Here is a 12,060-nt window from a genome sequence, read left to right as displayed (position 1 = left end):
AACATAAGGAGCAATGACCAGAAGCAGATGCCTAAGTTTAAGTAGGATGAATCCATCACACCGTGACATAAATTGAGAATGTGTTCTGCTTTTTTCTTTGTGATCAAACAGGCAAAGATGTCTTTCTCTGACAGTTCTCTACACCTCCCTGATTTTAAATACATTGACGTGAACAGTGATGTTGACACAGACCTCCTTATCCTCCCCATACACTAAAAGCAAGATAATCTACTGCACAGATGAGAGAAACTTACAGTAAAGACCAAATAACTTGAAACTGAACCCATGTAAGATAGAACTTCTGCAAACAGCCAACAAATCAACGGAAAAGGCTCCCTGAAAAATTACAGGCAGGCTGCAGTCACATTACTAGACAGACCGACAGGTCAGGAGTCTGGGGCTGATGTTAACCTTCACGCAGTATTCCTCTAACTGAAGAGAAGGTCTCTGGGCTCTGTGCTCTGGGTGGGAAAACCCACCCTGTCCCAGAACACAGACTGCCCTTCATGCAACACAAGGCAGGGTGTCCTGGGAGCGGGGTTCTCAGGGCAGATCTAATGTTATACAGGGAACTCAAATGCAGCAACCTAACTTTTGCCTCTAAACAAAAAGCATACCCTTTATAGTGAATATATAATGATGTTACTTAAAATAAATAAAAACAGACGAACAAGAACTATGCATGTCTCTTTTTTTTTTTTTTTTTTTAACCCAACAGTTTCTTTGTTTCTTTCTCATCCAACAACAGAATCAGGAAGAATAAGTTATACATGACAAATATACGTCACATTATTTGATGAACTACCAGAAGAGTTCAGTGAGGAGTAGGAGAATAAATGCTACTATGGAATCTGGTAGCAATACACAAATGGGCATAAAAAAGCACATTAAAATATGCTCAAGCATTGTACTTCTCCTTGTGAAAATGTAGCCCTTTGGATTTATAAACATCCACAGATTGCTCAAATATCTAAAACGTTAAAATTTTCTCTGTCATTTATACAGAAGACATTGTAATCATAAACTGTTAAATATATAAACATAACCTTTACACCAGACTATTTACCTTAAACAATGTTTCATTAATGTTTCATAAGTAATAATATATTATACTATATCCCCTCTTGAAAATTAAAATAATTCTAGCAATACAGAATTTATAAGATATAAAGTATGATATGCACTCTGCTCTAAGTCAGTCTTCTTGAAATTCAAGAGAAAAAAAAAATCAATGGCGCAGACCTAGTCATATCCCCAACTAAGTAGAGCTTCTTATCTTACTAATTTCTACATTATTGAATGCATAATATAAACATCAGAATTTAATCTGGAAACAGTCTTTACAGCCATGTTACATTTTTATTTAATTACAATGATTCTTCATAGGGACATTCACCAGCATTTTGCTTCCTAGACACAATTTACTCTGCTGCCTGTGAGTTGCTTTTTTTTTTCACAGCTAAATCACCATTATTTTTGTACTTGTCAGCAAAATAATCAGAGTCAAAGCTTACAGACAAATCTGGAGGACTCACATAAACGTTGCCATTGTTTACTGTAACTTTGTGAATCCTTTGTTTTACTCCTTTTGACTGCCACCGAGGTGTTGGTGATGGCTCCAAAGGGTTTATTCCTTCATATAATCCTTCTCCTGTTTCCAGAGTAATTACATACTTATGCCAAGGACAAACAATACATGGTTGACCAGCGATATCCTGAAAAGAGGGAAAAATAAAGAAAAATTAAGTAATCATATTCTGACTCTTCTCCTTTAAGAATCTCCAGGCCAAAAAATCTGTCTGGTGATTCAGCTGCATGTCTATTGTGGCAGGAACAAAAATTCCTGCTCCTAAGAGCACCATATTACAGTAGCAAACTGGACCAGCGATCTTTTTGGTGCTGGAGCCCTTTATTCAACAGTGAACAACACCAGGTTTTCCTTGCAACTTTTGTAATACAGCTGCTAATCATAATATTCTACCATTATGGGATGCATCCACACAGCAAAGGGAATCAGATTCTCACTCTATTTCTCATCTCACCATTTCAGTCTCCCAAGATTAAAACAAAAAAAAAAAAAACAACAAACAAAAACCAAACCATGCCAAAAAAAAAAATAATAATAATGTAAAAAGTGTGATAGGAAGCATTATCTTTACTTAAATATCCATTTCTTTCAATGTTATGTTCAGTCAAAAGTTTTCAGAGAAAATGCATTTGAGATTTCAAAAGACTCTATGCACATGCATATTACTTTGCTTACATACCTCTATTTCTCCAAGATTTAAAGGGCCTCCTTCATCTGAAACATGGCAGAATAAAATATTAATTCATTCAGCATATGTTATGCTTAATTGTAGCAACATTAAGACCGAACGAGCAAATATCTTACGGTAGCAGCGAGAGTCCAAAGCATGAAATTTCCCTTCATGGTAGAAAACAACAACTTCTCTGCCATTGACTTTGGCGGTTATTCTTTGGGAGTTTTTAATGTCATCTTCTTTTCCAACTAGTACAAGACCATCTGGCTCCATTTCAACTGTTCCTTTGCTTGGGCTGTGCAAATCCACATCCTTAAAACACACAAAAAATAATTCAAAAAGGCAGCTTATGAAGCAGTCCATGTTTGGATTTCTACATCTGGAATGGATGTCCCAGTCCCAGAGAAAGCCACAGCTCATTTAACGCATGAGATGAAAGGAACAGAAGTTTTAGTAAAAGATTAACAATATGCACATGAAGCAAAGCACAGGAGTTTGGTGATAATGTTTCACCAACATGTTCTCTACCAGAAGCAGAACTGTGAACACCAGCTGTTGCAAACCTCATACCTGAGGCTGAGACAAGATAAATTCCAAATCATTGCTTATTTACTCTTCACTTTAGTCACTATCTCCCCTAATGCAAACAAATCCAGTGATGCTGATTTTAAAATATTTAATTATTTAGCTATGCAATGAGTAAGCTGTAGCATTTACAAGTAAATTTAATACTCTTTAAATACTACAATGGCTAGAAACACAACCTATCTATGTTGACAAAAAAGTAAAAATATCATCTGCAAAAGGAAGAAAACAAAACCAAACAAAAAAGTTTATTTGAGAAGCTATAATAAAATGGGGTTTTTAGCGGATGTGTTCTGCCTTTCCCTTCTTCTCTTTACATATTTCAGATGTCTAAGAGCCTCTCCCTCTCTCAGCAGAGGACACGAGGCAGTTTTCCTTTTATCACAAACCTTTCCTCCTATTAAATTTGCTTACAATTAGCTACTGTGTTCCAGTCACCTCAGAAGTCCTAGTGCCACAATATTACCCTCAATTCCACAGAAGATCAGTCTAAAAAAAGCCATTGCGCACACTGAGAACAAAGAGGAACCACATACATACAGATTCCAATTGCAAAGAGGTTTAAGAGCTACAAAGAGCAGTGCAACTTATCAGGCACGCAGCAAGCTGTACGGTACCTTAGATCCACACCAGATTACAACAGAGATGAGAAAGCAGATGAAGAAATGAATGCTCAGAATAATGAGGTCCAACATTGTCTCTCTTCAGTGTTCCTATCACAACTAGGCCTGCTTTGTTCGCATAGGTAACAGCATTTATCAAAGTGCTTCTTTACATAAAAACGTAAGCCAGTGGGACTGGCCCCAATAGCACGAAAAGGCAGGCTTTATGAAGGCTCAGCATGGCAAAGGAGAGCTCTGCGAGGACTGATAAGGAGTGGGGATGAGCTGGGGCTGTCCTGATAACAGAAGATCAGAGCTCAGAGTTCCTCTCGCTGCATTTCCCCTTATAAGCAATGCTCCACCACCGCCTGCTCCAAGCGGGACACGTCAAACTGAAACCCTGCGCAGAAGTCACGTATTATGTCACGTAGTGTGTTCTGTGTGTACGCAGCCTCAGCAACTGCATGTTTCCTCATAACCGCTATGCTGGGAAGACTGGTATAAATAACAGAGCGGCACTTGCAAGGCCAGTTATTATTTGCTTTGTGCATAACGAAATACAACTACCAATTCCTTGCATTCCAGTCACAGGAATTTCTACCAAGTCTTTCCTAGAAAGTGAAATATCACAGTTGTCAGACTCACAGGAGCATCCAATAAGGCACTCACATTTATCTTATTTTCTTTAGAAAACGGTGTGTAGCAACTTAACCATGAGAACTAGAATAGGATATTCTCAATTTTTACTATCAGGATTTTTTGGGGCTGACTGCATATAAACTTTCCAAACTGACCAAAACCTTAAAATTCAGGTGCATGTAGTTAAGCACACTCTTGTGAGGACACTTATAAAGAGAGGACACTTATAAAGACAGACATATGCATACACACACTTATACATGCATAAACACACACATATATATCCACGTCCAGACCTGCATTAAAGTAACACATAGTAGTTCATTTAGTGGTGACATTTCTACAGCCATCCTGGATTTCAAACACAAAAAACCAGCCAGCCAAATAAGTGTGAAACGTGGCTCAGACTGCCAGCATCTTGTGGACCCTACGCTAAATGCCCGGGGTCAGTCATCGGCAGCCAACTGCTCCGCTCCACAGGCCGGCTCAGACGTAAACCCCTCCGTGCTTATCTGCAGCCAGCTGCGGACCAGGGACTGCCCAGCGGGACTGAGCCCTCGGGGCAGCGTATGGCCGGTGATGCAGGACAGAGCTTGCCAAACACGCGGTGACCGCCAATTTTCTCCCCTCTGAAAAGCCACGCGGAAAAGGCCTCTGCAGCTCGACCCTCTCAGAAGCCTTCCCGTGGCCATGAAGAGGGGACGTGCCTGCAGAGCACCGACAGAAGGTGGCAGATTTCAGCCTAAAGCACACGGAAAGCCTGCGTGGAGGCAGCTTCTTGCCCACAGGAGCCTGCCCGGCCTGTGTCCCCCGGCCTGAGCCCAGCCCCAGGCCTAGCTGCAGGGCGCTGTGCCAGCCAGCAGGACTGCCGCTCCTGGCGGCGCCCCGAGCGTGACGCTGGCTTCCCGCTGGGCCCCATGCCAGCACTCAGAGGGCTGGCTGAGGCGTTCGGGGGAATAACGCTGTCTCTGGGATCATGTTAATCACCCGCTGCGAGGATGTGTTAGGCGGGGGTAACAACAAGCTGTGGGTACGGGAAGGATGCACCTCATAATCCAGCAGTTTAATCATAGACTCGTGGGATCAGAGAATGGTTGGGGTTGGAAGGGACCTTAAAGCCCACCCAGTTCCAACCCCCTGCCATGGGCAGGGACATCTTCCACTAGATCAGGTTGCCCAGGGCCCCATCCAACCCAGCCTAGCATTAATGAGTTAGGGATTGACACCCCATCAGAAAAACAACTGGGCTCCAGGAAGGAGATAAAATTCCTAGTAATCAGGTGGCTAGGAGCAAGTTAAAAGTACCCTGGGATGTCCTAGTGGACATTTGTGACCTGCCCGACCCAGCAGCAGACAGTGGGTGCGTGGGGATTCAGGAGGTTCTGGTGCACAAGCTCAAACCCTGCACAACATGCTAAAGGCACCAGTATAGCACGAGTGGTGTGACCGGGCTGGAGAGGCTCTCAGCAGCTTAAAGAAGTAACAGCCTATGAGTTGTAAGGACCCCTACAAGCTTGAGACCCCTTTGCACTGCCAGTAATAGTAGGGGATTCAGGAGCATGGTGGGGACTGTTGCAGCGGGTAAGTCAGGGTCAAGGAGAATGGCCCATACGGCTCAGTTCAAAGCCACGGCAGGCAGCACACGGTGTTTGAAAAGTGCTGCTTAGGGCATTATCTAGCCTTAATGGATACACAGAACGTCACCCAAAACAGGAATGAACATTTAAAACTACCCGCATCTATGAAAGCCCACCCCTTCCTGCTGGTTGGTGCACAAATGTCCATGCAGACATGAGCTGTACCCCAGGGCAGAGGGTGAGGGAAGCCTGAAAGAAGGGAAACTCACTGAAGATGTCCAGGAGATTGGGATGCCTCCACAACCCTGGCAGGATCCTAACTCTCCAATACAGGAAGCCCCCAAATTTAATCCTCAGCAACACAACAGAGTGTCGTTCACAGATAAGTGGCTAGAACACATGCTGCCATATCAGTCAAGGATTGAAAAGTCCTGTCACACGAACTGAGGGATCTGCTCAATTAGCCGAGTTGCAAGCTGTTTAAATGGCTCTGGAAGCAGAAGGTAAGGTTATTTACACCAATTCCTGTGAAGCCTGGTCAGGAGCCACTGAGGAAATGGAAGGAAAATAATTGGCAAGTTAATAACTGAGACGTTTAGGGGAAAGGAATATGGCAACAAACACTGAAGCATGCAGGAATCAGACCCACTGCAGTGGGAGATGTGGATCAGAGGAATTCTGATCCAGTGCATGTCTGGAATAACAAGGCTGATAAGCATGCCAGGGATATGCCCCTCATAGAGGGATTTTCTGGAGCTCTGAGCACTGACCATGGGACACTGGAGAATACGATGTGTTTAAACCAGCTAGTAGATGAGGTTGGCCTAGTAGCTTGCTTAATGCTAAATACATAACTGGGAAGTCTAATTTCTGCAAAATAAATAAATAAATAGATAAAATGAAAAAGCACATAGCAGGACAATTAAATGCCAATTTACCTGAAGGAAAAGGGTTATGGGAAGTGTGGCAAACAAATTATGTAGGCCCTTAGTCTGGAACATCTGAAGGGTAGATTTAACATATTAACTGGAGTAGGAGTCATAAGTGGAATAGAATCATAGAATCATGAAAAGAGGAAAAGACCTGTATGAACATCAAGTTAGGCAGACAACAGGATTCACTACTGTTGCAGGTCTGGATTGCTGGTTTCCCACCTTACCATTACCACAAGAAATGCTAGATAATGGCTTTCCCTTCAAGAATAAATAAGACTGGTGTAAACAACGAGGGGTTAAACAGACTTTCTACTTACTTCATCCTCCAAGTAATGGATGTTAGAAGGGTGGGATGGTTTATTAGAAAAACAAGTAAGGAGAATGGAAACACTACAATGGGGACAGACACTGTGGCCAGCAGTCCTAAACAATCAGCAAACCTCTGTGGGAAGTCCAAAAGGCAAAGCTTTTGACCTAAGATACTTGTGAGGGCCAGAAGGTTCCAAAACTTGATTAACCAGACTTTATAGAGCTGGAGATCAAGTCTGGATTAAGCAATTAATGGATTATACCCAAGATGTCTCTTTGTTTTGTTTTCCAGGCTCATGAACTCTATGTGGGAACACTCCAAGTGCCTACACTGTACTGGACTGCACCTAAGGCATTATTATCTTTTTTGTAATAATTTCACTTTTCTTTGTATTTATAATTTTACATGTGTCTTGCTTTCAGATCAGAAGAACCCTCAACATATACTATCTCTTTTTGTTAATATGAAATACTTATTTTAAAATTTAAAATCTTTGGCTTGTATTATCTTCAATCAAGAAAATTGTCTATTTTACAGTTATATGTGTCTTTCTGCTGTTTTCTGTAACAAAAGCAGGCCGGAAGGAAAAAATATTAAATTGTCATAGAATCATTGAATCATAGAATGGTTTGGGTTGGAAGGAACCTTACAGACCACCCAGGTCCAAGCCCCTGCCATGACAGGGACACCTCCCACCAGACCAGGTTGCTCAATGCCTGGCCTTGAGCTCCTCAAATGCTGGTTATGTACCCACTTACCCTCTCAAGGAGTGACAGGATTACCTCTCTTAGGTTTCCCACTGGAAGCACCTCCTAACACTTCTCAGAGAGAGAATTTGACCAGTTGATGCATGGGCTTCCTGCAAAGCCCTGAATGTGCTCACTATGTGTTGCTGACTTTCTCCATGCTCACATTCCCAGTAGACTAAATGCCTCAAGTTGTCTGAATATTTCGAGGAAAGGACAGGAGCTAGGAAAGGAATACAGGTGTGAAACAATGCTCAGTTGTGTGTGAAACTCCAGTATTATGCATGTCACTAAAGACACTTGGTCCAGATGGGAATACGCATTTAATTTTTCTCTTGTGTTATACTGCAAATTATTCGATACCTTATAATAAAATTAAGGACTGCTCACCCCCAAATCACCATCCTTATCATATGCTGCTGAAAGATACAGTGAATTTGCAGGATTGAGTAATCAATTGTGCTTATAAGAGCCTGTCATTAGACAGCACAGACACCTTCCTGTACAGTGGGATGGTTACTTACACATTCAGAAGTATATTATACTCTATGGCAGGGGCTGGCCCATTATTTACCCAGGCACATTCAATCTCCAAATCCTCTAGTGGAAAAATCAAAACACGTATGGAACGTATCTTGAATCCTATTTCCAAATCTCAGTGTAATTGTACTTGAATCTGCCATCACAAATCAATGGGCAATGCCACCACCAATGCAGTTTTGGCTTTGCAAGAAGAGATATCAGGAATATCAAAAGTAGTGCTCCAAAATCAGATGGCATTGCATATGCCATCTCTCAAGGTAGCGTGCGTGTATTGATAAATACAACCCGCTGTACTTATGCTGCTCAATCCGGTCATATCTCCATTGACATTTCTGTTATAAGAGAATATTTAAAAACCTCCCACGGAATGGGAGAAAACAGACAGAACGCAGACTTATGGGGACAGTCACTCGATGCCGGAGGTTGGTTCAGGAGTATTCTGAGGCCAATTTTGAACTGGATCATTTTGGTCTTACTGACGATACAGTTTATACATTAGCAAAACTGTCTTTATGTCGTCCGACATTGAGCTGCAAATGCATATTACTACCCACCAACAAACCTTTGGCAATCCACAGCATAGAAGCTGCAGGCTTTGGAAGATAATAACCCTTGTACACGTGCATGTGTGATGGTGTCAAGGGGTGGAGTGACAGGTGCTGCACATGCAAGAGCTGGATGTCACAGACCACCAAGAAGGAGCTACTCAAGGGGCAGAATTCCTGGGCACGGCATGGCTTGGTTCACAGCGTGGAGCAGGCTGGCCAAAGACCTACCATGGCAAGCTGCAGCCCCGTGGTCTCCTCCACCCTGTGAGTCTCTGGTGACACCATACACTCACACAAGCAGAGATAAAGGGAATGAAGGAATATAAGTGTTGAATAAACACAAGGACAAGGAGGTGCAAGACAGCACCTGGAGCATGAGCTGGGCAGAGCTCATCACCAGTACCAGACTGGCATTTAGTTGGTTTGAGAGGACTGAGCATGGGGCTAAGTGAAGGTCTAAAAGAAGGAACCCCCCTACTAGCTGTGGTGCCAACAGCCAGGGAAGGCAAGATTCAACCCAGCACATCTTGAGCATGGTGAGGACATTCCAGGGAAACCTGAACTGGAGGGGAAGCTCAGGGGACATGGGTGAGAGTGATAATGCATGCATCCGTGTTGCTTGGAGAAAGGCCTTAAAGAACTGGCCAGCTGTATCTACCTGTCTAGCTGCAGTAGAGAAGAACTAAATAAACTTCCCCCCTCCGTTCTTACTCATTTACATTTCCCACGAGTGATTGTTTGATTAATCCTAGAATCAGAAAGTAATCGCAGACACCCCTCTACTGGTGTGTCAGTCACAGTCTGCTTTCATGGGAAGATTTTCAGTTCCTAAGGCCTGCTGCAGTATGCATACATTTGTGCTCTCAGTAATGTTACCAACACGTGCAGTGAGGAAGGTCAGTTCAGGGCATGGCTCCTTCCTACTTGTGGAGGGCCTCGCCGGGTCTTCAGCCAGGGCTTTTTCTTGATTATTTTAGGTTACAAACCAGCACTATTTCAGTGACACAGCATTTGAGGCTCCTTATATCCACACTCTGTCACTGGCCGTCACCAACCTATCCAACAATATTCAGCATTTTTTTTTTCCTGTATGTTTCTCTCTTTCCTATGGGCATCTTGTCTTGTTTCAAAAAATGTCTCCTGGTAGGTATTTGTGTTGAACCACATTTACTTGTAAAGGTACCAGATTCTGACAGGTAGTGGCAGCAGCTGAAACTCAAGCTTCCTCTAATGATGTTAGACTTAATGTGACTTTTCCTAGAAAAAGACATCATTCTGAAAACAGGTACTTTGTGTGGTATTTTTACAAAACATCATTACAATAATTCATGTTAACTTGTAATTACTGGTGATGGCGAAGAGTTATTATAAAGGTTGTAAAGCTGGAAGGGTGGTACGTAAATGGGACTGAACTTTGTTCACTGAAAGAAAAAAAGAAAAAAAAAAAAAAAGAATGGCAAATCACCACCCAGCATGCAGAAAAGAAGGGCTGTAAAGAGTGTCAAGGGGGCATTTGGTCGAGCTCTCTTACCTAGCGCAGGATCACACGTACCATGCCCATTCTTGACAAGTATTTTCAACTTATTTGTAATAAATTCCAGTGTCAGTTTCGATAGCCTCTCTAGACAGTCTGTTTTTATGTTTAACCATCCTTATACAATTTTTTCCCCAAATACCACATCAGAACAGCCATGCCTGAAAAACAAAGGCATCTTTTTATATTCTTGGTGACAGCAGTTTGTTGTGCTTTTAAGTGAGCCCTATTATTATCTGGGGACATATCAAGGCTTCTCTGAAGTCTGAAACAAACCTAGCATGACTCACAGTCCCTTGCTTATATTATATACCTTTGAATGCTCTCATCTGGTTACATCTTTCTTAAAATACAAAGCCACAAACTGGGGATATTTTGAGGATTCACTAGTATTAAGAATAAAATAATTACCTTGTATCTTGTATATAACTCTGTTTTAAATCATCCAAGAATGTCCTTTGTTTCTTTTGTCATCACATTATACTGCTGATTCTTACTCTGCTCCTTGTTCACTCCACTTTTTTTTTTTTGTTCCTGAAAAAACTGCACCATAGACAGGTTGCAACCTAGACAACACCTAGTTTATCTAGAATCTATTTCTACACCTTGCTTAAAAAGAAATAATAAACATGTCATTGCCTAATTGCATGCATTTTTTCTCACTGATTAGGCAAGCTGTCCTGACAAAGAAGACAGATGATTATTTTCATGACTTGATGGCATAACCAACACTGGCAGCCTCCTACCTCTGCAGTGTCTTCTAGGAACTTGTAGTTACAAAAATAATTCCCATTGTTATTCTTCAGAACACTGGTACCTCACCTGCTTTTTTTTGTTTGTTTTGTTTGTTTTCAGGATTTCATGATGCTCTGTTGACCTGAGTTAATCTGAAAACATGCTTGACTGCATTGTTATTCCAGCCCTTCTTCTCCCTTTCACTCCCCAGTTTCTCATTATTTATTACCAATATTATACCTTATTATCTCTATTTTTATGTATTTATCTTCTTTACATTGTACAACTTGTTTAGAGTGATCGAAAAAGGTGCTTTTCCAGTTAGTTTGCCAAGCTTGCATGTTGCAAACATCATTTGATTTGTTGTAGCAATGCAGATGCATTAGCATAATTAAGACAGCGAAGCTGAATATGACCAATTGCAAATATATCTATTTTATAGTTAAATTAGTTCAGTTCTCCACCAAAACAGACAGATTGTTTATCGCAAATTGAGGCAGTTAAGTGTTAGGGGGCTTTTGCCTTCTTTCTTTCTAAGAACTTGTGGAAGACAAAGTTTTGCTTTTAACAAATAAATAAATGTTTTCTGGTTAAATAAGCTTTTTAAGACGAACAAATACAAAAATAAATACTTGACTGTCACAGAATACCAGAATGGTTGAGGTTAGCGGCACTTCTCCCTGCTAAAGAAGGGCAGCAGGTTGCCCAGCACCATGTCCTAGACTGGATAGGCCAACTTGGCATCTGACCACAATCCTCACCACCTTACATGCCACAGAATAACTCAGAGATCATCCCTACCTACTGGAATTCTACTTTAGGTTTGTTAGCTAGCACATTACTGGGTTTCCCTCAATCATCTGGGAAGCTGCCCCTATGAGCTGGACTTTTCTGCAGTCTGTTATTCAGCAAGTCGTTGCAAGGATTTAAGGTAGGAACTTTGTTTTTCCATTTCACACATTAATACAAACTGCATTTTTGTTAGGCTGACAGTTACAAATAAGTGCATCTTTAAAGGCTTTCATCTTCAGAGAAATGTAACAGT

At 41.7% G+C, this 12,060-nt stretch overlaps 1 protein-coding gene and 1 long non-coding RNA gene across 7 annotated transcripts; one reads left to right on the top strand and one right to left on the bottom strand.

The window, feature by feature from the left end:
• Window positions 1–1,339: 1,339 nt before the first annotated feature.
• RFESD (Rieske Fe-S domain containing) lies at window positions 1,340–11,997 on the bottom strand. Of its 6 annotated transcripts, none has more exons than XM_080573736.1 (4): window positions 10,278–11,997; window positions 2,393–2,573; window positions 2,268–2,302; window positions 1,340–1,715 (listed from the first exon to the last, which is right to left on the bottom strand). In XM_080573736.1, the coding sequence occupies exons 2-4, from the start codon at window positions 2,532–2,534 to the stop codon at window positions 1,422–1,424; spliced, it is 471 nt and encodes a 156-aa protein (XP_080429862.1). In that variant the 5' UTR covers window positions 2,535–2,573; window positions 10,278–11,997; the 3' UTR covers window positions 1,340–1,421. The 6 variants fall into 6 exon arrangements, with proteins under 6 accessions (XP_080429862.1, XP_080429860.1, XP_080429861.1 ...); XM_080573734.1 differs by having other exon boundaries at window positions 10,299–11,997; XM_080573735.1 differs by lacking the exon at window positions 10,278–11,997 and adding an exon at window positions 7,668–10,165.
• LOC308185513 lies at window positions 5,539–7,431 on the top strand. Its single transcript, XR_013943432.1, has 2 exons — window positions 5,539–5,668; window positions 7,201–7,431. It is a non-coding gene; the product is annotated as an uncharacterized lncRNA (long non-coding RNA).
• Window positions 11,998–12,060: the final 63 nt, after the last annotated feature.

This window comes from Anser brachyrhynchus (genome assembly GCF_964034855.1).
Source record: "Anser brachyrhynchus genome assembly, chromosome: Z".
In the NCBI taxonomy this organism is placed as follows: domain Eukaryota; kingdom Metazoa; phylum Chordata; class Aves; order Anseriformes; family Anatidae; genus Anser; species Anser brachyrhynchus.
Note: the sequence above shows the minus strand (reverse complement) of the source record. Positions and strands in the feature narration are given on the sequence as shown.

Excerpts from the sequence above, each read along its gene's own strand:
- RFESD (XM_080573731.1), bottom strand. The coding sequence starts at position 2,681 with ATGAGCTGTGGCTTTCTCTGGGACTGGGACATCCATTCCAGATGTAGA. Across the intron at positions 2,303-2,392 it reads TTTGGACTCTCGCTGCTACC|ATGAAGGAGGCCCTTTAAAT; the intron begins GTAAGATATTTG and ends GCCATGTTTCAG. Across the intron at positions 1,716-2,267 it reads TAAATCTTGGAGAAATAGAG|GATATCGCTGGTCAACCATG; the intron begins GTATGTAAGCAA and ends CCCTCTTTTCAG.